Source organism: Cervus canadensis, chromosome 13, assembly GCF_019320065.1.
Source record: "Cervus canadensis isolate Bull #8, Minnesota chromosome 13, ASM1932006v1, whole genome shotgun sequence".
Taxonomy (NCBI): domain Eukaryota; kingdom Metazoa; phylum Chordata; class Mammalia; order Artiodactyla; family Cervidae; genus Cervus; species Cervus canadensis.
The window spans coordinates 11,149,159-11,175,735 of record NC_057398.1 but is presented as its reverse complement, the minus strand read 5'-3'; the positions used below and the strand labels follow the sequence as shown (position 1 = coordinate 11,175,735).

General features: G+C 46.5%; 1 protein-coding gene across 1 annotated transcript in view; it reads right to left on the bottom strand.

The window, feature by feature from the left end:
* SMYD2 (SET and MYND domain containing 2) overlaps positions 1-20,365 on the bottom strand; it is a 51,162-nt gene extending 30,797 nt beyond the window's left edge. Inside the window, exons 1-2 of the mRNA XM_043485145.1 lie at positions 19,531-20,365; positions 159-222 (exon numbers count right to left, since the gene is read on the bottom strand). Coding sequence (XP_043341080.1) covers positions 159-222; positions 19,531-19,703 — 237 coding nt within the window. The 5' untranslated portion in view covers positions 19,704-20,365. The remainder of the gene's footprint in view (positions 1-158; positions 223-19,530) is intronic.
* Between the last annotated feature and the right edge of the window lie 6,212 nt (positions 20,366-26,577).

Below are 26,577 nucleotides of genomic sequence, written 5' to 3'. Positions count from 1 at the left end.
CACAGGGGCATCCAGCCACACCCTACGCCACAAGGTGGCTTTCCAGCTTTGGCTGCGGAAGGGCCCTGGGGTGCAGTGACAAGGATGAGAAGGACGCTGGGGTCCCGATCTTCCGAGGAAACCAGGCCCCCCCTGCCAGCTGGCCCAGAGACACCTACCTGACACTCCACATTGCAGTAAAATGCCTGCTTGCATCTTCCGCATTTGGACAATCCTTCTTTCCTTAAAAAACAGAAAGGGCACTGTAGTGGCGAGAGGCAGAGAAACGTGAAGCCACACATTTCATCATGCAATAAAACAGCCATCTGGTCCGAAAGCAGAGCCAAGAGTCACCTTACCTTGCTCTCCCACTGGTACGTGGCATTTTCCCAAAGGAGAGTTTGACCAGACTCAGCCCTTGAGTGGGAGGGAGTCAGTCAGAGGGGACACGCGCCGACACTGACCAACCCTGACCGCGTGAAGGGCACTTTCCAAAGAGGCGAACGGCACGCTTTCTGACTTGTGAGCCTGGCCTGGGACACCAGAGCTGTTAACATCGACCTGCGCTATGCTTCAGTGGTTTGGGGCAAGTCAGAGGCTCTTATGGCCTGATTTTCTCACCTGCTAGAAAGGGACAGAAATAAACAAAGCCATCTTGGAAGCCTGTAAAGACAGAGGACTGGGGTCGACCTACACTGCTGAGAACACAAAGTGGGTGACAATCTTTAGTGTTTAGGGATGCAGAAGACAGGATGGAGCGTGTCAGTCACAAATGCTGTCCAGGAAGCCAAGTTTCAAAACAACGCTATCCAGCAACTGGAGACATATTCTTAAATAAAATACCCCTGGATCTGACTGGTACACACATCTACCTTGCCTGTATCCCACTGAATGATTCTTCCGCTTTGTCATAATTAGGTCAGTCTTCCCCGTTCATTGCCATAGAATTCATCTTCGCGCTTCTCACAGGGGACAGGGACGTTGCTGTTCCCCAACTGTTAGGTGCTGGTGTGTTTGCTGTGTTAGACAAGCCATAGGATTTTTCAAAAACTGTGAAGCCACCGAGTTAAACCACATATGATAGAACCTTTCAAATTTTTCTGAGATGGGGAACAACCACTTCGTTAAATGAGAGTGCGATCTGTAAAGCCTGCTGTCTGCTTCTCACTGACCACCCTGAAGCCAGCTTTCCGACGTACAGAAATGCTGGTGCTGCAAAGGGCACTCTGGTTTACTGCCGGGGTCGCCCCCTGCCCGGCCACGAGCTCCCTCACCCCCACCCCGCCTGCAGTGTGCCTGGAGGGCTGACATTGCAAAGACATACATATCATCACGCTGCAGAGTCCTCCTCCGCGTCTTCTCAGAGAGTGGTAGTCACCACACTACTCCCACGGAATCGGGAAAGGGTTCCAAAAATGCTACTGTTGGAATGAAACTGGCTGCCTTGCAGTTTTCATGACAGTGCTTGGATTCCAAGCAGCAGGCTGAAGAATTGTGTGGGAGGAAAAAAACGCAATTCGCAGTTGAGGTATAAATAAATATTCTGAGTTTGCACATCTCAGTGGTTCAAAGAGGAGCCCACTAATTTGGCTGAGTGCATCCTCTGGCCTGAAATACCCTCCGAGGACACATGTGGATGCAATGGCCGGCCCTGGCGTCTCCTGCATTCTATGCCAAGGGGAAAAGGACAGATGATGTGCTCAAAGACAACTGTGAAGTGACTAGTGAGCAAGTGCTAATTGACGGGGACCGTGAAGGAATGCCAAAGGGATGGAAAGTGCAGACGGGCAAAGCCGCGGAGGGAACTCTGAAAATTCTCTTCCAAAAGACGTGTGTTTGGACATGGACAATGGATGGGTAGATGCCACCCATAACAATGTCCATCTGAAACAGCCATTTGGTGACGGCTGGTTTTGCAGGGGGCAAGGTCACAAAACCTCTCTGAGAATTTGAAGCTATTAACTCTCCCCAACAACCTACCTTCTCCCCAACCGTCAAAGAACAACAGAAAGTTCTGTGAAATTTTGAGGGCTCACCAGCCACCTAGAATCTACTCACAGACTAGTGAAGTGTCTCTGAAACCAGAATTAAGACCCTCGATATAACGGACCAGGAAACTATCACAAAAAAGGTCTTTATTAGCTCTATACCATACAAGAAGAAAACAAGGATTATAAACAGAGATCTTCCGCACATAAGATGTGAGCAGTAAAGCTAATACGAAACCAAGGTTTGCTTTCAGCTTATTTGTTTTTGGCTTGTTTTGGATATTACCAAGGTAATATCCCAGGAAGGAAAAAAAACAACTGGGCTCTGGTGAACGCAGGAAGAACTCTAGTGGGATTTCATCAGAATAACAGATCTCCCAAAGGCCAGGCTCCATTCAGCCTGGCTAGTCATCAAGTCCACGGCCACAGACAATGAAGACCAGGAAGAAAGAGCCTACTTGTCAGGATTGGCAAGAGGTTACATAATGTCAGCGGTCCTTGAGGTGTGGTCTGTAGACTACCAGAGGCCCAGAGACCCTTTCAGGGAGCCCGTGAGATCCAAACTATTTCCAGAATGTACTACTGCCTTTAGTGTCTTGACATTTGTGCTCTAGAAAGTGGAGGGTGCCTGGAGGGTGAAACCTGCAAGGCTTTGAAGTGAAGTGAAGTGAAAGTCGCTCAGTCATGTCCAACTCTTTGCGATCGCATGGACGAGTCCATGGAGTTCTCCAGGCCAGAATACTGGAGTGGGTAGCCTTTCCCTTCACCAGGGGATGTTCCCAAGCCAGGGATCGAACCCAGGTATCTCGCATTGCAGGCAGATTCTTTACCAGCTGAGACACAAGGGCTTTAGTACAAATCAAAGCAGTGAGTAGTCACTGTATTCCTCACTTCTACATGCTCACAGCCAGGGGGGAAAAGCCAGTTTCACTTAAGAATACCCCTAAAGAAATCTAAACTATGATACAAAAGAACTTACCTATGAAACAGACTCACAGACTTAGAGAATAGACGTGTAGTTGCCAAGAGGTAAGGGATGGACCAAGAGTTTGGGATTAGAGAATGCAAGCTATTACATGGTGGTGGTTTAGTCACTAAGTCATGTCCAACTCTTGCGACCCCATGGACTGTAGCCCACCAGACTCCTCTGTTCACAGGATTCTCCAGGCAAGAACACTGGAGTGGGTTGCCATCTGGATAAATAACAAGGTCCTACTGTATAGCACAGTGAACTACAGTCAATATCCTGTGATAAACCATAATGGAAAACAATAAGAAAAAGAATGTGTATGTGTGTGTATATATATAACTAAATATATACATATATAACTAAATCACTCTGCTATATAGCAGAGATTAACACAACATTGTAAATCAACTAGAATTAGATAAATTTAAAAAAAGAATGTCCCTAATAAAGCAGTATGTGCATGCTCAGTCACTTCAGTTGCATCCAGCTCTTTGCGATCCCACAGACTGTAGCCCACCTCTGTCCATGGAACTCTCCAGGCAAGAACACTGGAGTGGGCTGCATGCCCTCCTCCAGGGGATCTTCCCGACCTAGGGATCAAACCTAAGTCTCCTGCAGTTCCTGCATTACACGTAGACTTTCTACCACTGAGCCACTCGGGAAGCCCAATAAAGCAGTCACAAATATTAATGTCCTTGAATCTTAAGTCTTTGGCATGTATCTTCTTGGCACCCTGAGATGAAGGGGGAAGAAGGCAAGAGGTGTTTCTGTTCCTACTGAAGAATGAGGGTTATCTCAAGGATGAACTCTTGGCCATCCCTGGAGCTATAAACTGAACGTGCCACTATTTTCTTCAAATGTCAGTTTTACTAGGAAGAACAACTTTAGACAAATTGGCTGTTCAGACTTGCGTATTTGGCAGATATATTATGGACATAAATGAAGTGAGTCCATCACATCAAGGAAGATAATTGGCAATATTTGTTGCCAATGATAAAATGTGGGCTCTTAAGCAAAAATTAGAATTTTGGAACACATGTATCTGCTGCCCAGAGTTTGACAGTCTCTCATCTGAAAGATTGGTGATGGTTTTAATAATTGTGGGGTTTTTTGTTTGTTTGTTTGATTTCATGGTTTGATGAAATAAAGTTTTAGGAGGTCTATATAACTGAGTGAACCAATGTTTTCCAAATGACTAGAATATGATGTTTTAAAAATTACACATGGCTAAAAAAGTCATTCAAAGTACAAGACAGACTAAGGGTAACAGAGTACATAAAATGCACACACATGGCTTCAGAGTGCACGTTACAACTAATCTTTAAGACAAAAGCCACTTCACTGAGTTCTAGTGGTGAATCAAAGAATACCCACAATGAACTGAAAAGGCTATTAAAATACTCCTTCCCTTCCAATTACACACCTATTTGAGGCCAGATTTCCTTCGCATACGTCAACCAAAAGTACATAAGCCAGACTGAATTCAAAAGCATATCTGAGAATCCACTTGTATTCTTTAGTCTCTCATTAAAGAGATTTGCAAAACTGTAAAACACCACTATTCTCATTAATTCTTTTGTTTTGAAGAAGAGTCCTCGTTTTAAAAAACAAGTGCTTTATAATATTTTCTATTTTTAATTATAAATATGGTAAATATTGATAAATACTTAGGTGAACAGAAAAAAGCTCTTTGGAGTTCTCAATTTTTATGGGTAGAGAGAGAGGGATCTTAAGAACAAAAAGTTTGAAAACTGCTGATCTCTTATAATAATTCCATCAGCTCCATGAAGAAGTTATTATTCCTGCTTTTCGAATGAAGATACTGAAGATCCTAGAGGTGAAATATCTAACCCAACATGGCCATTCAGCAAGTTGGTAGCAGAGTCAGAATTCACACATCAAGGGACATATTTTGTCTCCATCATGCAAAAATATCCTTCCTTGAGTATGGTGACATGATCAAGGAGCATATACTACAGCAAACAAAAATAATCTATGTGCCTAGATAAGGTAATAGCGGTAAGTAAATAAGTGTTAGTTGCTCAGTCGTATCAGACTCTTTGTGACCCCATGGACTGTAGCCTGCCAGGCTCCTCCATGCATGGAATTCTCCAGGCAAGAATATTGGAGTGGGAAGCCCTCCCTTCTCCAAGGGGGTCTTCCCGACCAAGGGACTGAACCTGGACTAGCACTAATGAGTAAATAAAGGCATTCTTTACTCTGGTCTGCATAATGTCCCGCTCCAGTGGAATCCTGTTAATGCTGCACCGTGCTGTACTTGGTCGCTCGATCGTGTCCGACTCTTTGTGACCTCATGACTGTAGTCCGCAAGGCTCCCCTGTCCATGGGATTCTCCAGGCAAAAACACTGCAGTGGGTTGCCATGCCCTCCTCCAGGGGGTCTTCCCAACCCAGGGATTGAACCCAGGTATCCCACATTGCAGGCAGAATCTTTACCGTCTGAGTCACCAGGCAAGCCCAAGGATAACAGAGTGGGTAGCCTATCCCTCCTCCTGTTAATGTTACTTGGCTTCAAAGATACAATGGGAAGAATCCAGTCATTTCTGAAAATGATATCTAGGAAGGGGAACATCCCCACAGAAGGTCTCTTGACCAACTATGCCAGAGGAATCAATGTCACTTGAAGTGGACTGGAACTAGAATAAGGACTGATTTTGTATTCAGCCTGTGTAAAGAAGGTCCCTCTGTCTCATTCAGGCAGTAAATTCAGGCAGTAAATCCAGGTGTGTTCACAGACACTGGGCCAATCCACATGGCACTGCGTCCTCTGGGAACTGGGTGATAAAACACCGCAGCTCTCACAAAGGACAGAAAAGCCTTGCCTGGCTCCGATGCAGATGTCACTGTATATGTGCTTATGGAGTCATCTACCCGGCTTACCTGTGTGAACATCCTTCGCAAAGATTCTCCCAGCCAGACTGCCCTCAGCGGAGAGGGGGAGAAAAGCTAAGCCAGTTACTGACAGCAAACAGTTTAAGAATCTCCTTTGGTCTATTTGGTAACAGCAGTTCTCGGGGAAATGGGGTAGGGATGGGAACTCTGTTTAAACTACCCAGATACGTGCTTCAGTTCTTCCCATAGCTTACCACCGGGTGAGACACACACGGTCTGTAGGTCTAACGGTGGAAACCCCGATTACAAAGTGCTGAGCTGGCTCGTGTGTGTGTGTGTGTGTGTGTGTGTGCGTGCGTGCGTGCTTCAGAGAGCAAAAAGTAGAGCTCCTGAGACTGCTGACTGCAAAGTTCAGCCAGAGAGAAACTTCATATGGGATATCCATTTTCACTGTCGGAATACACAAGGCTTTTAGAATAAACTCTGTGCCTGCAGAAGACCCGGCTATAAAGCTTTCATTTGCGATGTAACCCGATCTGAATTGTCCAGGAGGTTTGGAGAAAGACTGCAAAACAAGGAACAGAAAACTGCCCTCCATGACCGAGGAATAAAGGTCATTTGGAGGAATGAGGCAAAATAACTGAAAAGGAAGGGAACTAAAGGAACACTAATGGTGAAATCACTCACAGCCTCTCAGAGTGGTTCTCAGCCTTGGCTGCCTGTGTCTGTCTGGGGTTGGGTACAGCTGGTCTTATCAGACTGGTCTGTGCTGGGAGTTTTAGAAAGCTACCCAGATTGAATGTGCCTCCATAATATACAACCGCTGGTCTAGGCCTATGGTCATCCATTTGGGTTGAGTGTTTTTGAGGTCAGAATTTGACCAAGAGTGTTGAAGCATTCTTCAACTCTTGCAGTCCAGACTGCTTACAATGTAACTCTTCTTAAGAATGACTCACACACAGGATGGATTAGGTGGTTTAGCCACCTTGATGATGGATGGATAGGTCAGAATAAAGTGGCAGACACTGTATTTTCTTACTATGACAAGCAAGTGTTCTGGAAGCCAGGCTCAGCTTGCTTTCTACCTCTTCCTGATTCCTGCTTCACAATGCAAGATGACGGTGCTGGGCTCCTTTTCCTACTTCCCTGTCTCAAATCCTTTTTCCTTCTCATGCTTGAGGTGCTATGCGATCTTGGGCAAGTTATTCATCCTTTCTGAACCTGTTTCCTCCACTATAAAGACACAGTTTCTATCTCAAAGGTCTGTTATGTAAATTACATGAAAAAATATAAGCGAAGCCCACCACTACACTTTTAATTAGTCTTCATTCTTTTGTGGTTTTTTTCTTAAGTGATGTCAACTCCTGAAATATCTTCAGTACCATCTTGCTCAGACTCATATTTAGAGGATTTATGCTTCTAAAGCCTTTGTTTTACAGGCAAATATCTACTCTGCTGTGAATGGAAGGGCTCTTTGAACTTAAGAAATGGTTCCATCCACAAAAGGAGGAAAGAAATGTGACAGGAAAATGCAAGTGTGTGATTATCAGTGGCTGAAACAGAACTCAGAAGACAGGCTCCTGTCATTTTCGACAGGAGGAGACACGCGCAGTGATTAATTTTCTTGCTTTTAAAATTCGGAAGCCGGGAAGATCAACAAGTTAGGATTGTAATTAACAACTCCTGCTAGTTAATGCATTGCCGCAGGTGCTGTGGGTCCAGATAAAAAGGATTTGATCCTGTAAGCTCCCTCCTTTCTGCTACTGAAATGAATGCTTTGTGGGTTTTCCCCATGAAAGAGAAGGATACTGGCATGGAGTGGGTTTGCAATAACAATTACTTTTAACTAACAGTGATAGAAGAAGTGACAAGGAGGCTCTGCTGAAGAGAGGCAGCCCCGGCCAAATGAAAAAAGAGAAAAGGAAAAAAGCCCCAGCGGCACAATATAACTTCACCAGGGGTTGAAATAAGACAGTCAGAAACAAAGTTAGCCTCCCACCCAGAGTGAGTGGTTCCACTAGCAAATTTTTACTGGAGAGAAATAAAAATTGGAGGAATTGTGGCAGAACCCTATTATAACCCTGGTCAGGGGACAAGGATAATACTCAGGGTACGGGTTTTTGTGTAACCCTGAAGGATGCTCCATGTAGCACTTTAATCCACAATGTAACAGTGAAACAGGACGTGCTGCGGGAGCTTCTTCCCAGAGCAGGGCTGAACCTTCCCCCCAGGCATCCGGCTTTGTTCTGAGGCTTGTTAAAAGTTAGAGCCCAGGGCCTCCAGGGAAGCGGGAAATATTTAGGGCAGTAAGGTAGCAACTAATAGGTTTTCCCAAATATTGGAACAGAAGCTGTGATTTACAAGGAGAAAGAGGGGGCTTGGTGGTCAGCACTGAAGAGTTGACCTTGTCATAAAAATGATGACCCTGGGGGAAACGGAGTGACACGGGTCAAAGGGTAGAAAGTTTTGGTTGAAAGAAGAAAAAGGTCTGCGAATCTACTGGATGGCATGGTGACTACAGATAATAATACAGTAGAGGATGCTTGAAAGTTGCTGAGACTTGAGCTTAAGCATTCTTGTCACACAAAAGGAAGTTACCTACATGAGGGGATGGATGTGCAGATTATCTTGATCTTAGTAATCATTCCACAGCCTCTATGTACACCAGATCATCATGCTGCACACTTTAAATAGAGACAATCATACCTGTCAATTCTCCCTCAATAAAGCTAAAAAAAATACTGTAGACATGACTCTCCACATCACTGACTCATGAAAATCAAACTCAGCAATAAAAAAACAGAGAGGATGCTGATTTAAGATTTGTTTCAATGAAGGCTCCAGGGAAGCCTGGCATGCTGCAGTCCATGGGGTCGCAAAGAGTCAGACACAACTGAGCAACAGCAAAGGCTCTAGTTGAGATGAAATCTTCCTCTGCCTTAGAAGGAAAAAAATTCATGAGGCTCATGGATAGAGCAGAGAACTACTCAGCCTATAGAACAGCAGCGATGACTCTTTTCAGCCACTGGACAGCACCTACGACCAAACCTCATCTTGCAGGCCCTGCAAAATCCCCAACAGCTGAAGCCTGTGCGAAGAACAGATGTGTACGCTTTTAAATTGAACATTCTCCTCCGAAATTCTGTATATGAACTTTTGTGGGAGATCACAATGACGCTTCCTTGCAATTTGTCTTTGACTTCTCTGATGCTTACCAATGAGGAAGTCAAAGTGAAAGAAACAACACACTCGTTTTTAACTTAGTTCTCTCCTAAAAGAACTGACCATAAGTAAGAGCCACCATTAGAAGAATGGGGAATGACGCAGCACCATTATGGGGGAACTGGAAACACCACTTATATTTTGTTTAGGTTTTAAGTTAAAAAAGCAGAAAGGGATAATGACAGGCAGAGTGGAAAGAGCACTGAATATGGAGGACTTGAGCAGTCAAGATTCTGCCCTGAAGCCAGGGATCGATGAAGTGTTCTGTAAGTATCTATAAGGATCCATTTCCAAGAACGAACAGAGAAGGTAATGAGGCCTGCCCACAGAGCTGTTAGTAAAATAAGACTGCAGAAATGAGACTATTCATTTGATAAATATTTGCTGAGGTCACAGAGTATCAGGCCTCAGGCTAAGTGCTGGAGCTACAAGGTTGAAGAAGACCTAGTTCCTGTAGTCAGGGAGCAAGTGTGATGAAGGAAGTATGCAGAAGGTGCTGGTGCAAACACACGCATGTATGCATGTACCACCATGAGCACTTCGGAGATGCGGAGTGAAATGGACGCTGCTGAGCAAACTGGACCCGAACAGCGCTACGCCCAGCCTTGAGGGCATGCCAGCAGGTAGCCTGGACCCTCCAGTGGCCTTCCACTGGGCCACTCTCTGAAGATGCACTGAAACAGGAGTTGGCGGTGGGCTGCTTTGCCCACTCTGTGCCTAGAAAATATTTAGCAGGTAGGTGCCCCGGAAGGCCTGAACACATGCTGAAATCAATTTACTATTGATTGAAATAAGTCAACTGTTAAGTTTCTCAATCTCTGCTACTTTGTGACCCTGTAAGTTTTTAAGGTGAAAAAAAACCCTAAAGCTTTTTAAGTTGTATTTAGAAACATGTCTAAATACAACTTAAAAAGCTTTATGGACATGAGTTTGAGTAGGCTCCGGGAGTTGGTGATGGACAAGCAAGCCTGGCGTGCTGCAGTCCGTGAGGTCACAAAGTCAGACACAACTGAGCGACAGAACCGAACTGATTCAAGTGTATGAGTAGACCAAATTTCATCAAATTTCAAAAAAATGTCTACGCAAAGTGCTGCTATTTTAACACAACGCAGGGATGCTACAGTTTCATTTGACCCCGTATTATCTGATCAGAGTTCTCCCTTAGTTTGCATAAGTCACGAACTATAGTGTGTACTGAAATTTCTCAGTTAACAGTTTCCTTTATGACATATGTGGATTATCAGTGTTTGATGAAAGAAAGCACTGAACTCAAAACCTTACTGCCTTTAACAAAAACTCTGCTAAAATGACAAAGTTCAAGGTACTACTGCTGCTGCTGCTAAGTCACTTCAGTCGTGTCCAACAGCATCAACTAAAAATTGCCACTTGCTATCTGCTTCTACAAGGATGACATCACTAGCCACTGCAGTCACTGGCCTTCAACCATTGTCTGAAAGGAGTCCCGGGCAGAGACAAGGAGTGAGGCACTCTGTGCTCTGGGAAGAACCAGCAGAACAGGCCTTCAGATAGCTAGAAATTTTCAGACAATTTTATGAGCCCAACTTCTGACATCTCCTCGTATGTAGAAAAGCACTAAAATCATTAGCGGAGGCATTTGCTCCTCGTGACTAGTCGCAACCTTCTTGAAACTCTGCAACCCCACGGACGGTAGCACACCGGGTTCCTCTGTCCATGGGATTCTCCAGGCAAGAATACTGGAGAGGGTTGCTATTCTCTCCTCCAGGGGATCTTCCCGACCCAGGGAAGGAATCTGGGTCTCTTGCATTACAGGCGGATGCTTTACCGACTGAGCCACCAGGGAAGCCCCATCTTGGGACTGGCAGTAACCTTCCGCTGTGCGTTTCACCAAAATCAAACTTATGCTGACCTCCCCTACCCACCTCTTCCGAGCAGGGCCTCAGAGCTATCTGAGAAGCTGTCTCTTGGGCAGTAAGTCCTCATTCTGCCCCAAATAAAACTTAATTCACGACTCTCATGTTCTGCCTTTTCTCTTCAGTCTGCAGTGCGTAAAATAAAGATGAATAAAACCGACTGGAACATAAGCTTCATGGTGGGAGGGACTTCTGTTCCTTTTTTCCATGGGATTCAGAACCTAGTGTGTGCTCAGTCGCTCGGTCGTGTCCGACTCTGTGCGACCCCACGGACTGTAGCCCACCAGGCTCCTCTGTCCATGGGAGTCTCCAGCAGGAATACTGGAGTGGGTTGTCATCTCCTGCTCCAAAGGATCTTCCCGATTCAGGGATCGAACCTGCATCTCCTGCAGTGGCAGGCAGATTCTTTTATCACTGCACCACTTGGGAAGCCCAGAACCACAGTGAATGCCCCATAAATATAAGTATTTGCTGAATATATTAAAAACAGAATCCCTGCTCTCAGACAGCTTACCATCTGCCCATCATTAAATGTCTCTTTTTTCAGGTGGCACAAGTGAGGAAAATCAACAGGATCTGAGCCCAGGGCCCACATCCCTTGAAGAGCCTTTCCTGGTCCTCACAGACTCAAGACAAAAAGCTCCTCCGGTCCAACATCTTTTCATTTTGTCACAGATGGCAACATAACTCCTTTTAAGTGCCAGGATATAAAATCTTGAGATTTTTATTTGGCTCAGATGAAAAAGTGCATCCTGTTGTCAGCCAGACTTCCTTTGCACCTCCCTCCCCCAGGATATGCCTATGTCTTCAGGCCTTGGTGTGAAATTCGCTTCTCCTGAGGGAGTCAGCCTTATTCTTCCTCTCCCCCAATGGTGACTGCAGATTCCCTGGGCGATGAGATGTCCTGTTCATCACAGTGCACTTGAGGATACACAGTGGTGTCTCGGCTCTCACAGCAAGCATTTATTTTGGTTTCTAGGGACTATAAACTTGTGAAACAGAAGCACTTATGGATTCTTGGATGCACTCCTTCTTTAAGAAGCGAACCCAATCCACTTGAATAATGCACATGCCATATTTCCACTCAGTCATCAGAAACCTTCCACTTAGCCCCTAGGTTTTATGTTAATACATTGGCACAAGGAGTCCCACAGTATTTTTAAATTTTTGATGGAAGGCAAATCTGAGACACGCAGCTGGATTCTCAACAAATGCATGGACTAGAAAGATAAGTTGTTTCCTGAACCCTCAAGACACTTTGGTCTTATTTTCCTGCTAAATTGCATATCTCTGGCCTTCAGAGAAGTCTAGAAGAGATCGGATTTCCTTCTGTTCTATTGTGCCGGCGTGAACGCCTTTGCAATTGAAAAGGAGGCCTCCGAGGGTGGTAGGAACAGAGTCAGCAGAAGTTGCACAAAGTGAGGTGTGTGGCTTTGTGACTGGTTAGAGCGCCCGTGCTAATGAGGCCAAGGTCGTGGGTTCAGCCCCTGAAAAGGCAGTTACTTCAGTCAATTCCCTGCTGGAGGACTGCACCCCTAAACTCCCACAGATTCACTAGAAATCCAGAGATGCGAGGGTTGGGATGAGAATGGGAGACTGATGGTGGTGTACAGAGACTGATCACATTAATACAAATCCCTTGAGAGAGGACAGAGCCCTCTAGTCCCAGAGTGGGCCCCTCTCCAGGGGCAAGGGGACAGCTCCAGAAGCGACTAACCTCCAGGCTGACCAGCGCTCTGTTGTGCTCACTCAGTCGTGTCCGACTCTTTGTGATCCTATGGACTGTAGCCCGCCAGGCTCCTCTGTCCATGGGATTCTCCAGGCAAGAGTACTGGAGGGGGTTGCCATGCCCTCCTCCAGGGGATCTTCCCAACCCAGGGATTGAACCCAGGTCTCCCACATTCCAGGCAGATTCTTTACCATCTGAGCCACTAGGGAAGCCCAAGAATACTGGAGTAGGTAGCCTATCCCTTCTCCAAGGGATCTTCCTGACCCAGGAATCGAACCGGGGTCTCCTGCATTGCAGGCAGATTCTTTACAAGCTGAGCTACCAGGGAAGCCCCTCCAGAAGAGGGCTCAAAGCCTGCATCTGGTCAAATACAATCAGACCTGCTCCAGGTCTGCCTAGTTCCCTGGTGGTGATCAGGACTATATACTCACGGACTCAAAGGCAAGCAGGCAAAGCAGAGCCGGGCTGCCTTTGAGAGGAACAGGACATGGGAATGCAGAATCAGTAAGAGAGGAGAAATTTCAATCCAATTGTCCTGGCACAGGTCAAATGAAAGCATTCCTCAAACCGAGAAATGTGATCACTTCCCTTCACGTCTGAAGTACAAAAAGCAAGATGTGCGTATGGTGGGAATGACCTTAGTTATTGATGACTCCAGTTACAGAAGGGATATTTGTAATTACTGACTGCCTCCTCAGGATGCAGAAATACAGCGGCTTAAAATGACAGTGATTTCATGTTTTCTTGATATTGACGAGAAAAAGAAAGAGGATATGACCCTCAAGCAAAAGAGTTAAGTCTCAAACACCAAAATCAAGTAGAAACTTTCTTTGCAGTTTTCTATTTCAAGTTCTGTAAGATAACTCTGCTGTCCCAGGTTCCTACCAATTCTGAGTTCTGTTGAAAACCAGGTGCTGGCAAACTGCAGCCCTGAGCCCTGAATCTTCCCAAAGAAATTTAAGACATTTCTGAGCATCTTTTAAAGAATCTTCAGACAGACAGCGTGCCATATGCTTGTCCTACAGGAACACCATAAGGGGCCTTTCAGCACAGCTGCATCATGAATTCTATTCCCAAACCATGCCTGTTTAACTTTGCACAGAGCAAAGTTCTGAAGAATGGGCCTGTTTAAGAAGAAAAAAAAAAAATTAGGCGGGTGTGGTTAATATCCTCATGCTGCCCTACCAGAGCACACAGAAACAATCTCTCTGTGTGTACCTATAAAGATGAAGACGACAAACTCCTTTTAAATAATATGAGCATATTTAAAAATATCCCAGGCTTCCCTGGTGGTCCAGTAGTAAAGTGTCCATCTGCCAATGCAAGGGACCTGGGTTCGATCCCTGGCCTGGGAAGATCCCACATGCCACGGGGCAACTAAGCCCATGTGCCACAGTGACTGAGTGTGACGACTGCAACTACTGAAGCCCACGTGCCTAGAGACTGCGCTCTGCAACGAGAAAAGGCACCGCAATGAGAAGCCTGTGCACCTCGGCAAAGAGCAGGCCCCCCACCACCGCAACTAGAGAAAGCCCGCACGCAGCAACGAAGACCCAGCGCAGCCAAAATAAACAAACAAAAATGAAATTAAAAAATAAAAATATTGCAAACTCACAAAAGGACCAAAGCCTCATATTTCTTTTTACATTTTATCAGGTTAATAGTGGATGATACAGAAGAACATATGCAGTTGTTAGGCAAATTCCAAAGCATTAGAATAAAAAAAAATTCTCTGAAACCACAGCAGCGTAAGATATAAATCCAAGATAGATGAATCAATTGATTTTTCTGAACTTTTAGAAACAATGCATTAATCTGTTGAATTATCCACAGGGGCAGGGGGAAGCAAAAGAGAAGAGGTGATAAAAATTGCATTCATTTGAGAAAGCAGAAGTGACTTAAGTCCTCATGTCCAGGTGTGAACCACACGGTAGTTTCAGGTCAAAAGGGACAGAGATACACGTGGTTGATTCATGTTGATATATGGCAGAGACCAGCACAATATTGTAAAGCAATTATCATCCAATAAAAAATTTTAAATTTAAAAAAAAAAAAAAAGGACAGTGAAGGAAAACCACACTCAGAAAGACACAGTTCCCCTCCATGAAGAGGCTGGCCCTTGGGAGGCACTCAATATCTGCCCCCAAAAATGTGAAATTCAAGGAAACAACTTTTCCAACACTCAGTTACTTCCTACATAACACGGGACAAGGTCTTCTCTACACAAGCCATCCTTGGGAGGATCAAAATACAAATGTACCTGGAAACACTTTATGAGCTGCGAAGAGCAACACGATTTAAAGGAATATCATTTTATATGGGATCTTAAAATTTTTGTGATTGAGAGGATATTGTGCAATTGCTTTTTGGAGGAAAGGGGTTAGATGGTGGTTTTAACTCACCAGTGTTTGAATTTCACTTAGGATATCTATCCTGCTGCCAGTCTGTCTCTTTCATCTCAAATCGCTCCTAATCGTGCAGCTTGGTCATTGGGCCCTGATACGCTAGGACAGAAATGATGCTCCCTGCATGTGAAAAATGTGCGTGTCCTGGCACTGCACACACCTGAAGTCTTGCAGGACTGCTCTTTGCCACAGCTGAATCATGCTGAAGGCAGACAGCAGAGAAGAGCCATGGTATCCTTGCTAGGTGGAACATTCTGTTTTGCCTCGTCTCTTACTTCAAACATTTGTTTAATTCCAGGGTAAAGAGAGTATTAAAGTCATTAATCATTTTGGAGCTACACAAGGCTCTTTAAAAAAATAACTAAATAAAGCTTTACCTGTGTAGGCGCATCATATCATTTTCATCAGGTTTTGGGAAATACTGAAAACTGGTCTCAGACACCCATTATTTATGCTGTTGAATGGAAGGTTGAGAACTGCTGCTTTCAACTCTGGGTCAACTTGCCATCTGAATGATGATTCCACTGGCCAACAAGGTACAATATTTTCTTTCCAGTATTCCCCAGCTCAACCTGACCGCCATGAAAATGTCCCTGAAATGAGAATATGTTCTCAAACTACTTAACATTTAGCCAACAGAGCTCATCAAACAAGTCCATAGAAGCGAGACACCGAGCCAATTGTGACACCTCCCGAGTGGTCTGGGTTGTATTGGGCACTTGACTTCCCTGACTCGGGACCAGCTCAGTAGGTAGGTGTTAACGCGCACTGCTTACAGATAAAGGAAGCTGGGAGTCCGTGTGTGCATGCTAAGCTGCTTCAGCCATGTCTGACTCGGTGTGACCCTATGGGTTGCAGACTGCCAGGCTTCTCTGTCCATGGGATTTCCAGGCAAGAATACTAGAGTGGGTTGCCATGCCCTCCTCCAGGGGATCTTCCCCACCCAGGGATCAAACCCGCATCTCTTATGTCTCCTGAACTGACAGGTGGGCTCTTTACCACTAGGACCACCTAGAAAGCCCAGAGGGGCTAAATAATTTGGCTCAAGACAATCCATCAGGAAGGGATGAAACCAGAATTCCAACCCGGTCAATCTGGCCCCAAAGTCCCTCCTCTGCAGTCTCTAAGTAAAAGAAAAACTTGAAATACTGAAATGTTGAAAATGGCAACCCAATATTTCATTATCTACTATACAAATGGCTGAACTTAATATTCTTTAGTGTCACTTTTTAGAGGAAATCTGTTGTGTGTGTGTGTGTGGGTGTGTGTACATACATATACCTTTTTTGGGGGAACACCATGCAGCATAAGGGGTCTTAGTTCCTGGACCAGGGATGGAAACCTATGATCCCTGCAACAGAAGTGTGGATTCTTAACCACTGGACCACGAGGAAAGTCCTTGTTGGCTATTTTAATCTTCCCACCCATCTCTTTAAGACACATGTAAAAAGATGCAGGGAATTGATTATTGGAGCATGTGCCCATAGAAAGTGAAAGTCACTCAATCATGTTCAACTCTTTGTGACCCCATGGACTGTAGCCCGCCAGGCTCCTCTGTCCATGGAATTCTCCAGGCAAGAATACTGGAGTGGGTTGCCATTCCCTTCTTCAGGGATTTTCCTGACCCAGAAATCAAACCTGGGTTTTCTGTACTGGCAGGCAGATTCTTTATCACTGAGCTACCCAGGAAGCCCTCTCAGATGGAACGCAGAGTTACAGATTTTTCCCTTTCTGAGACAAATACTAGCAAGTGTTAAAATACATTAAATATCAAGTGGAAAAGTGTGCCACTAAATATTGACCAGGCCAATGTATGTGCATGTGTGTACACGTGTGTATGTGTGTGTGTATACCAAAAAAAAAAAAAAAAAAATCTGAGAGGTCTGATGAGGACAGCTCCCAACTTGAAGACATTTATATTTTTAGGAGCTGCCTCTTAGCAGCTGAGGCAAGATACACATCTTCCCAAGTGTCACCCTGAGAAAATGTGATACAGATGCAAACCTTTGCTTGTGTTTCCCTGACAGTAAGAATTCCACTTCGTTGTGACTTAAGAGATTTCCTATTATTTTTCCATCCATGTACAGAACATACTTATTTCTGAAAAACATTACTTCTTTTCCTTCAAAATAAGTCAAACCCTGATACAATTAATATGATAGGGAGGATCTCTGCAGGCTCATTTGTCTTAAGCAATATTATTTACCTTCTACTTCTGGCACAAGAAACAATACGTGCAGTTTTCTTTTTATGGCAGGGGAGGGGAAGTCACGGATCAGTATTTGAGAATTCTGCTCTTACCCCTGGGGGAAACATGGGAACATATACGTGTACCTCTAGTATAGTTGGACAGAACAATCTGTCCTCGGTCTATACAAACAGCTGACAGAAGAAACAGTGCTAAATCTTTGAGATTTGATCTCGCCACTAATTCTAAGTGAACTGGATTTAATAGAAACCACAGAGTGAGTACAAAGATATTTCTGATTTCACAGGTATCATGATGTCATCATATCTTGTGTTTTATTTTAGCTGATTTCAAATGAATACTCAGGGAGAGAGAGAGGAAAGGAACTGTGGGTGTTGACAGAAGTTCACCTAAGCCAGAGAAAAGCGGGGGAAGATGCAGTGGTCCCTCCCCAGTGTAGGGGGCAGTGCCGGAGAGGGGTCTAAGGCAACAGTGACACTAATGAATGTCATTCAGAAAAAGGGAAACTAAGGCAAATGCTGTCCCATAGGGCGGGGTGATTGGCCACTCCGCACCTGACTGCACCTTCCTGTCTGGAGGTGAGGGCGTGTGTAGTAGGTACAGTTCCGAGGCGAAAGAGAACCACCTCTCCGCTCTGCGGCTCCACTGCGAACCCAGCTGGATTTGATCTATAATTCACCGGAGGAGTGGTCTGGTAACAGACATCTGAGCACCTACTAGGAGCCTGGTCCCGCAGTCTTGTCCGCCACGACGGATCCCAGGAATCACCAGGATCCCTGACGGAGGAGGGAGGCCCCTCCGTGCAGGGTGACCCGCTTTGCTCCTGCCACTCCAGACACCCAGGCTGCTTCAGACTCTGAGCCACAGCAAGGCTCAGAAGATCAAGGGACCAGACTCAGCAGCCTTTTTAACTTTGGGAAAACCCAATGCTCACTTCACTCAAACGTCGCAAAGTGGTGCCATGACCCTTTAGCTCTTGGCTCACCAATTCAAAGAGACACATCACATACAGCCCTTAAGCTGCCCACGGCATGATTCTGTGTCTAGTTCCTTTCCAGGTCCCCCCAAAGCGGAAGACAGCTCTGGCAGGGAGTCTGGGCAAGATGACTATAGTATTTAGCTTTTGTCCCTTCTTTTGCTCTGTCTTAACCATGGAATAAGATGAACATATCTCAGGCACTGAGTTCTTCGGCATGTGCTGGACTGGAGACCTGTATTCAAAAGCTACCTGCAAACCTCAGGTGGGCTTAATCTAGCCCAGGAATCTCCACTTCGAAGATGAAGAAACTGAGGTTCAAAGAAAGTAAAGCAGGGTCCGGGAAGGTCCCATGGCATAAACTCCAATGTCATGCTTCCTGCCTCAGTCCTTTTATTGAAGACTTAGCTGGGTAGGCAATGGGCAGAACTGAGGACATCAGATTTCATTTTCTTAACTATAAAGGTGAATATATATACTTCCTCTCTGGGCAGTAGTTCTCTCCCCCTTCAAATGGAAAGGATTACATTCATGATTTCTAACGGTGCCTTTCAGGTCTGAAACTGTCATAAGGCTTGAAGATATAATTATGCGTTGGTGTATGTGAATATATACACATGTACACACATACATGATCGGCTCCATTTAAATACCAATTCCAACGGGACGTTTTGCCTAATCCGCCAAGCAACCAGGTTTTCCCAACCCCAAACCAGGGCTAGATCTCGTCCCACCATTGCAGTCCCTCTGAGCCCCGGGTCGGTGTCCCCCTGGCTTCTCCCCAAAGACAAGTGCAGAGGGTGACAGGAAAGACGAGGGGCCACGTACTTCACATGAAATACGAAGTGTCATTAATTTTAAGTTCCTCGGCGGAAACACGGCAAGTCTGCGGCAGCGCGGGGCTGGGGCGGGGCGCAGATCACCTCACAGGAAGCACAAGTGAAAGGTGACTTGTGGATGTGGCCGCTGCGCAAAACCTGGGGCCCCGGCGGCCAAGCGCCGAGTGGCCAGGGCTGGGGAGCAAGCCTGGCTCCGAGCCCACGTGTTGCAGGCACGACCCTGCCCTGGCGGGTTCGCACCGCCCGCCGGGGCCAGCAGGGAAACGTGGCGTGGTGCAGGGCGTGCGGCGGGAACTTGGCGGGTCTTGCCGAGCGCACGTGGCCCGGCCAGTCCCGGGTTCCAGGGCTGCCCCCCCGCCCCCAGCCCCCGGAGCCGCGGGCGCTAGGACCCCGCGAGGCGCGCGCACTCCCGCCCGCCCGCGCGCGCGGCGCCCCCGGAGTCCCCGCGCGCCCGCCGGCGCCGCCCTACCTGGCGAAGCAGAACTCGCAGTGGTTGCCGCGCTCGCTGACCGTGAGCACGTAGGCGTAGGCCGGGCAGGAGAAGAGCAGGTCCCCCACCTGGAAGGGCTGCAGGGCCCGCAGCCCCCGGCCCTTGCCCGGGCTGCAGAAGCGCTCCAGCCCGCCGTCGCCCTCGGCCCTCATCTCGGCGGCCGGGCTGGCGCGGAGGGGGGCCCCCCGCGGCTGCGGCTCCCCGCGCGCTGTTATTGGAGCAGCGTCACCCGGAGTCGCGGGGGCGGGAAGCCGCCCGCGGACGCGGCGGCCACCGCTTCCCCGGAAGGGACGGCGGCCCCGCCCGGCGCTCGCGCGCCCCCGGGAGGCGGGGGACCCAGCCCCGCGGCCCCGCCCCGCGCGCGGGACCCTCGCCCGCGGCCCCGCACTCGGCCGACCGTCGGCCGCCGTGGCCGCAGCTCGGAGCTGGGTCCCCCCGGGGCGGCTCCGGGCAGGAGGGCGGAGGCGTGTGCGTCCCGGCGGAGGGCGCGGGCCGCGGCCGCGTTCCGGTGGGCGGGATGGGGTTGCGGTGGGGCAGGTACCCAGCGCCTCCCCTGGACCAGCCAGTAGGATGGCCCGCGCTGGGTTAATAGAAGTTGGCGGGGTTGGGGGGGCAAGATGCTTCTCAACCTTCAGTTCGGTTCCTCTGTCCTTGTCGAGAACCCTAAAAGGAGTCCTCGGGGAACAACGAAAGGAAACCGCAGTAGGAAACTGATGTGCCGAGGGGAGCCGAAGGTTAAAAGGTGCTTCCCCAAGGTCAAAGGTTTTTAGAGCCCTGTGTGACTCCCAGGGAATCTCAAGTATTGATTGTGAACCTACTCTTTTTTTCCTCTGCCCCTCCGGTGGAAGTTAATTACGTGGACGGAAAAAGGAAGTGCACTGGGTCAGGCTTGCTCACTCAGACTCTCTGCGTACAGGCAACGATGCGGAGGAGGCAGGAGATAACCTTGCAGTCAAGAACTTAAGACTTGCCCGGGGGCAGTGCCGGGCTGTGGCCAGAGCACAGGGCTAGGGATCGAACCGGCCTGACCACTCACTGTCATCTTAAAAAAGTCAATTAGGTTATGAGTCACAGAGAGGATTTTCTGTATGAGAAAGAAGGGTTTAATCTGTTCCGCATAGGAGTGCTGAAAGGCTGCAGTTGATGTGCGGCTGTAAGGACTCCGTGTGTGAAGAGAGGATTTAGTAAAAGCACTAATACTTAAAGTGTGATCTCAAACTAGGCTGCCTGTGTAAGTTTAGGAGTAGTTCAGCAAAGGGTAAGATCAATGTGATCTGAGTATGTAATCAGAATTTTTGACCCTTCAATAAAACTCCTAAAATGAATAAGCCTCTGGCCTTCCTGAAGAGAAGAATACATCATGGATACTCTCCCATTTAGACAGTTTAAGAAGCATTCACTGAGCACCCACTGTGGCCAGTCAGTGGGGTAGAAAGAGGGGCAAAATGTAGGCCTGGGCCTTTGCATTCCATACATTCACAATCCTCATTGGATGTTATGGGGTCAAACACTGGGCCAAGTGGCTTACACACATTACAGCCATAAATATGTAATTCTGACTGCCCAGTGAGTTAGGTGTTATATGTTTCCCATTTCCAAAACTAGGACACTAAAACTCAGAATACTTTCCAAGGCTACACAACTAGGTTGCAGAATTTGGTTTCAACCTCCAGTCAGTCTGAATATGAGGCCCGTGCTCTTAGGTGAAATGGCCGTCTGCAAACGAAGGCAGCTCTCTCAGACAAGTGTGGTTATGGTGGCTTCTACAAAGTGGTCTGTGAGAAAACAGGCAGGGGAGGACACACAGCTTGGAGAATGAAGGTTTGGTCAAGGCAAGTGCCACATTCAAGCAACCTTTGAGCTGGGCCTGAATGATGGATGAGACTTAAGTACAAAAGAAGAGGACAGTTTGCTGGGCTGAAAGAATTGCATGTGAAAACAGGGACTTGAAAGGAAGAATGGTGTGTAGTTGCAACCCGCTGAGGTGTTGAGTGGAGCCTGAGATCTCAGGGAGAGGGCAGGAGGTGAGGCAGGAGCATTGGGAGGGCATCTTCTCAGGAGATGAGTTTCCTCCCAGGGGAGGTGTGGGAGTCACTGAAAATGGTTAAGCAGAGGGGTGCTGTGATCAGTCTAGTGTTATAAGCAGTTCTGTTGCAGCTTTGCCGATAGACTGGAAGGGAGAAGATTGACCAGTACCACCTGTTAAAGAGAGCACTGGATATGGCAGGCAGATAACAGTCAATCTTGTAGGCTCAAGACAGGAATCAGAGACTTCCCTGGTGGTCCAGTGGCTAAGACTTCAAGCTCCCAATGCAGGGGGCCCAGGTTGGATCCCTTTTGGGGGGGAATTAAATCTCGTGTGTTGAAACTAAAGATCCCATATGCTGCAACTAAGACCCAGCACAGCCAAATAAAGAGATATTGGGTTTTTTTTTAATGAAAAAACAAACAAACAGGAACCATAAATATCTTAGAATTTGGAGAATGGAAGAGGCATTTTCTTACTAAGGAGGAAAATGAGGCAGAGCTAGCAAGAGATTCCATGACATATTCATTCAATATTTAAATATTTATGATGTGCTTACTGTGTTCCAGCAACAGTGATAAAGGCTGTGATACAATGGTAATGGCAAAAACTCCAAAAAAACTGACTTATTCACTGTCCTCACAGAGCTTTGTACAGTCTGTCTGGCAGAGGAAGCAGACATTAATCAGATAATCACATAAACAAATATAAACTGTCAACAGTCTCAAGTGCTGGCGCAGTGCTTAGAGGACATGACCTAGTCTAGGAACGTTTTTCAGAGAGAGTAATGACTGAACTAATATCTGAAGGATGAACAGAACTTAATCAAGAGAAGAAGAGGGACAAGCATTGTAAACAGGGGGAACAGCATGTGTAACCCCGCAGGACCCCTTGGGGCCTTCTGGGAACAGACCCCAGTCCCTACCATGTCCCCTAGCTGCCTCTTGTCTGTAGAAAAACTTTAGCCTCCCAGGCCTTCCCCAGGTTCCAAAGAGTAAGTTTAATCTGAGAAGTGAGAGAATGTACAAAAAAGGGGAAACAGTCAAGCAAGACAAAATAATAGTTTATCCATTAAATCAAGCCAAAATCATTTAGTTCCTTCTCAGGGTTATAGGTAATATTCTGAGCCATCCTCTGGGCTGCTTTACAGATACTGAAATCCCCGTCAGGTGGAAGAAGTTAACTGCGTGGTGACCATCAACATATCACAGACCCCAGACAGGTTGGAAACAGAAGGTTGATGATGTAGACTCCAGATTACCTCCCTACCAACTGATCAGAAGAATGTCTGCAAGTTGGTCATGCACCCCACAACCCCATCACCATCTTTGAAAAACCCTTCCCTGAAAGCTGTTGGGGAGTTCAAACCTTCCCGGCCCTAGTTATGTGGACTTCTTGCTTGGCATCCTGCAATAAACGCTGCACTTTCCTCACCACAACCTTGCATCAGTAGATTGCCTTTACTGCGCGTGGTGAGCAGACCCCAGCTTGGTTTGGTAACACGCGTGCAAAGTGTCATTGGTTGGAAGAAGTGTGAGTACCATGAAGGGGTGACTAGAGCAAGGCTAGAGGAAGAGTGTTGTTCTAGACGATTTTAGGAGCTAAGTAGGTCTTGTTGGACAACCCATAGGAGTCTCCTCCTATTGAAAAAGCCTCTGACAGATGCCAGATTCTGTTAGATGACCTTTATGCCAGTTACCATACCTAAATCGTATTCCCAAGTAGTGCAGTGGTTAAGAATCTGCCTGCCAGTGTAGGAGACACAGGAGACGCAGGTTCGATCCCTGGGTCAGGAAGATCCCCTGGAGGAGGAAATTGCAGCCCAATCCAGAATTCTTGCCTGGAAAATTCCATGGACAGAGGAGCCTAGCAGGCTGTAATCTATAGCATTGCAAACAATCGGACACAGCTGAGCACACACATACACCTGAATCAATTCTTATTGCTGTGTTTTACTACACATGGATGTTGTATGTTAATGAAAGAATTTTCTTAAACCTCAGAAGCTTTCAGATAAACACCTACATAGGCAAATCTTGGATAAATTTGGTGATTCTACATAGTTTTTTAACTTTCTGATTTCTGGCAGCTCTAACCAGCACAAAGATGAAAAGACTGACATAGAAATGAACAAACAATTACAATACAGTCAACAACTTGCCTTTTAAGGATTCCTTATGCAAAGTAATCTGCTTGATAACTTTTTATTGCGAGTCATCTTTTCCTCTTTCACTGAGAAGGATTTCCAACAGCTGAGCAAAACCATCATGTTAACTGCTGAGTTCCAGGTGAGTGGTGGCCGGAACAGCCTTATGGTGAGGATGGGTCTAATTTAAGAACACTGGAAAAGACACAGCCTCATTTCAGAAAAATGCCTGTGCTGAACCCAAATGACTCAAGATGGAAAGATGGTCAGTTAAGTAATAGCCATTAATTTAGGAGCTTAGCTTATGAAGAAAACTGTTTAAAATAAACTGCCAAGGAATGGCAGCTCACCAGTGCAGCAGACGGATGACAGCACTCTTAATGCAGCTCATGCTTGTCAGCCAGCCGCCACGCATTCTCGCATTCCGGGAGAGTCTCCATCCACCTTTTTCACTGCCTGCCACCCCACAGCTTGGAAAGAATGGAACTTGAATGGAGATTTTTGGGAACTTTGCCTCACCATAGCTCAGGAGAAGCAATAAGAAGTGGTAAGTTCACTTAACTTCTCTAACCTAGAAGGTGCTCTACTGAATAATTTATGACTAAAATATCCTTCCGGCCACAGATTAGCACATGAAAGCAACAGCTCTGGCCTGGGGATATAAAGCTTTAGCAAAGAAGGAATACCAATGAACACTGACAGTGGCCCCCAGCCCATACCACCCTACCTCTGTATTTCATGTATTTCACTTATTGATTACATGTACTTACCCGGTGCTAAATCCTTGTTGTCCCGTGGTGAAAAGACCAACACACGTGCAAGCAGATTGGTAGTAGCTGAATAATGGCATCCAAAGATATTAGGCCTTGATCCCCAGAGCCTGAACATGTCACCTCATACGGTTTGAAAGGGTCTTGCATATGTGTTAAACTGAGGATCTTGAGCTGTGCGATTATTCTGGATTGTCCAGGTGGGCCCTCAATGCCATCACAAGACTCTTCGCACATCTCCAGAGGGGATTTGACACAGACCGACCCAGAGATGGGAGGGATGTGGCCATAAACCCGGGCATTTGGGACCTCCACCAGAAGCTGGAAGAGGCAAGGAGCAGATTTTCCCCTTGGAGACTCCAGAAGGACTGTGGTCTTGCTAAGACCTTGACTTCAGCCCCGGGACACCAATTTCAGGCTTCTAGGCTTCAGAACCGTGAGAATACATTTCTGTTGTTTCAAGCCACCCAGACTGCAATAATTTGTCACAGCAGCCATAGAAAACTAAAACAAATTTTAATACAATGAAAGTGTTCACAGGGGGATGAACAAAGTGAAGTGGGAAAACGTCACAGAGGACCTGACATTTTAACTCCTCCTAGAAGACTGGGCTTCCCTGGTAGCTCAGATGGTAAAGAATCTGCCTGCAATGCAGGAGACCTGGATTTGAGCCCTGGGTTGGGAAGAACCCCTGGAGAAGGGAATGGCAACCCATTCAAGTATTCTTCCTTGGAGAATCTCATGGACAGAGGAACCTGGTGGGCTGTAGTTCATGAGGTTGCAGAGTCAGACACGACTGATCAGCTAACACTTTGACTTTCAGAAGGAAGACTAAAAACTGACCAAGGGAAAGAGGGGGCCCCACAAATGGGATTAAGAAACTGAAGGTGTAAATTCACTGGGGTAAGAGAGACCTTGACAATCTGGGGAGGTATTTTTGTCTTACTTAGCAGACACTTGCTTAGTTCTGACTATGTACTAAGTGCACTTTTAAAATAAAGTCTCATCTAATCCTCCTAACAACCTTTTATAGATGAAGGATCACTATAAATAACTTGTTCAAGTGAACAGCAGGGTGAGGACTCAAAGCAGGCTGTGTGTAATGAGTCCGTGCCCTGGACCACTGCACCTCGCTGCCTTCCTGCTTGGCCCAAGCTGCAGCCTTAGGAAGGAGACCCTAGGTAAAGTGGGACCAGCAGGAGTGGCCCAATGATGAAAGGTTCTATAAAGGTTCTATAAAGCTGTGTGCCTAAGAGCTAGATGCCCTGTATGGTACTACGGAGCCAAAGAAGTTTGGCAAGCATGATTCAATTGTTGCTTAAGGTCATTTTCACAGCTGAATCAAGGATACATTACAGAGGGCAAGGACAGAGCGAGAAATAAGAAGTGTAATGCAGTCGATAGCCCAGAGGAAGATGTCGCTGGCATGAGCAAGGGCAGTAACGGAAAGAAGGGATATGGGTTTGGAGAACCTTTAATTAACAGGACCTGGTGATAATAGTGCATGAAGGGAAAGGTGAAAGGGGAATTTGAGCCATGGAAAAATCTGTCTGATGACAGCTGACATCAGTTGCGTTCAGTCCCTCAAGTTCATTTACATTCTGTGAGTATGCCACAAACAAGATCTTGTTATTTCTTCCTTTCCACTATTTCTTATTTAATCTCACTTCATTTCTATTCTTATGCCACTCCTTGCTGATGGCTTTATTGCTGGATTATTACAATAGCAGTAGGCAGCCAAAGATCATACACAGCTCTGCACTGCATTTCCTTCTGAACCCCTTCCATCACCATTCAGTTGATGATGCTGGCTCAGAGAAGAAATGATATTGCAGAGCAGGACTGAGAAAACTTTTGGGCTCCAGGAACCTAGGATCTCAGGAAACTCAGGGCGTGCTCCTGAGTCATAGCAAATCCCTGGTAATGTAGGAGCAAGGCCTCTGCCCAGGAAGTAAGAGGGAGAACTGGAAAGAAAGCCAGAGGGCAGTTGGAGTGTTTGTGAAGGGGGCGTTCATCTTCGTTTCCTCCCAGGCTACACGCTGAAGGAATGGGATAGTGCAGAAAGAACCCAGTAGGTTCGAGAA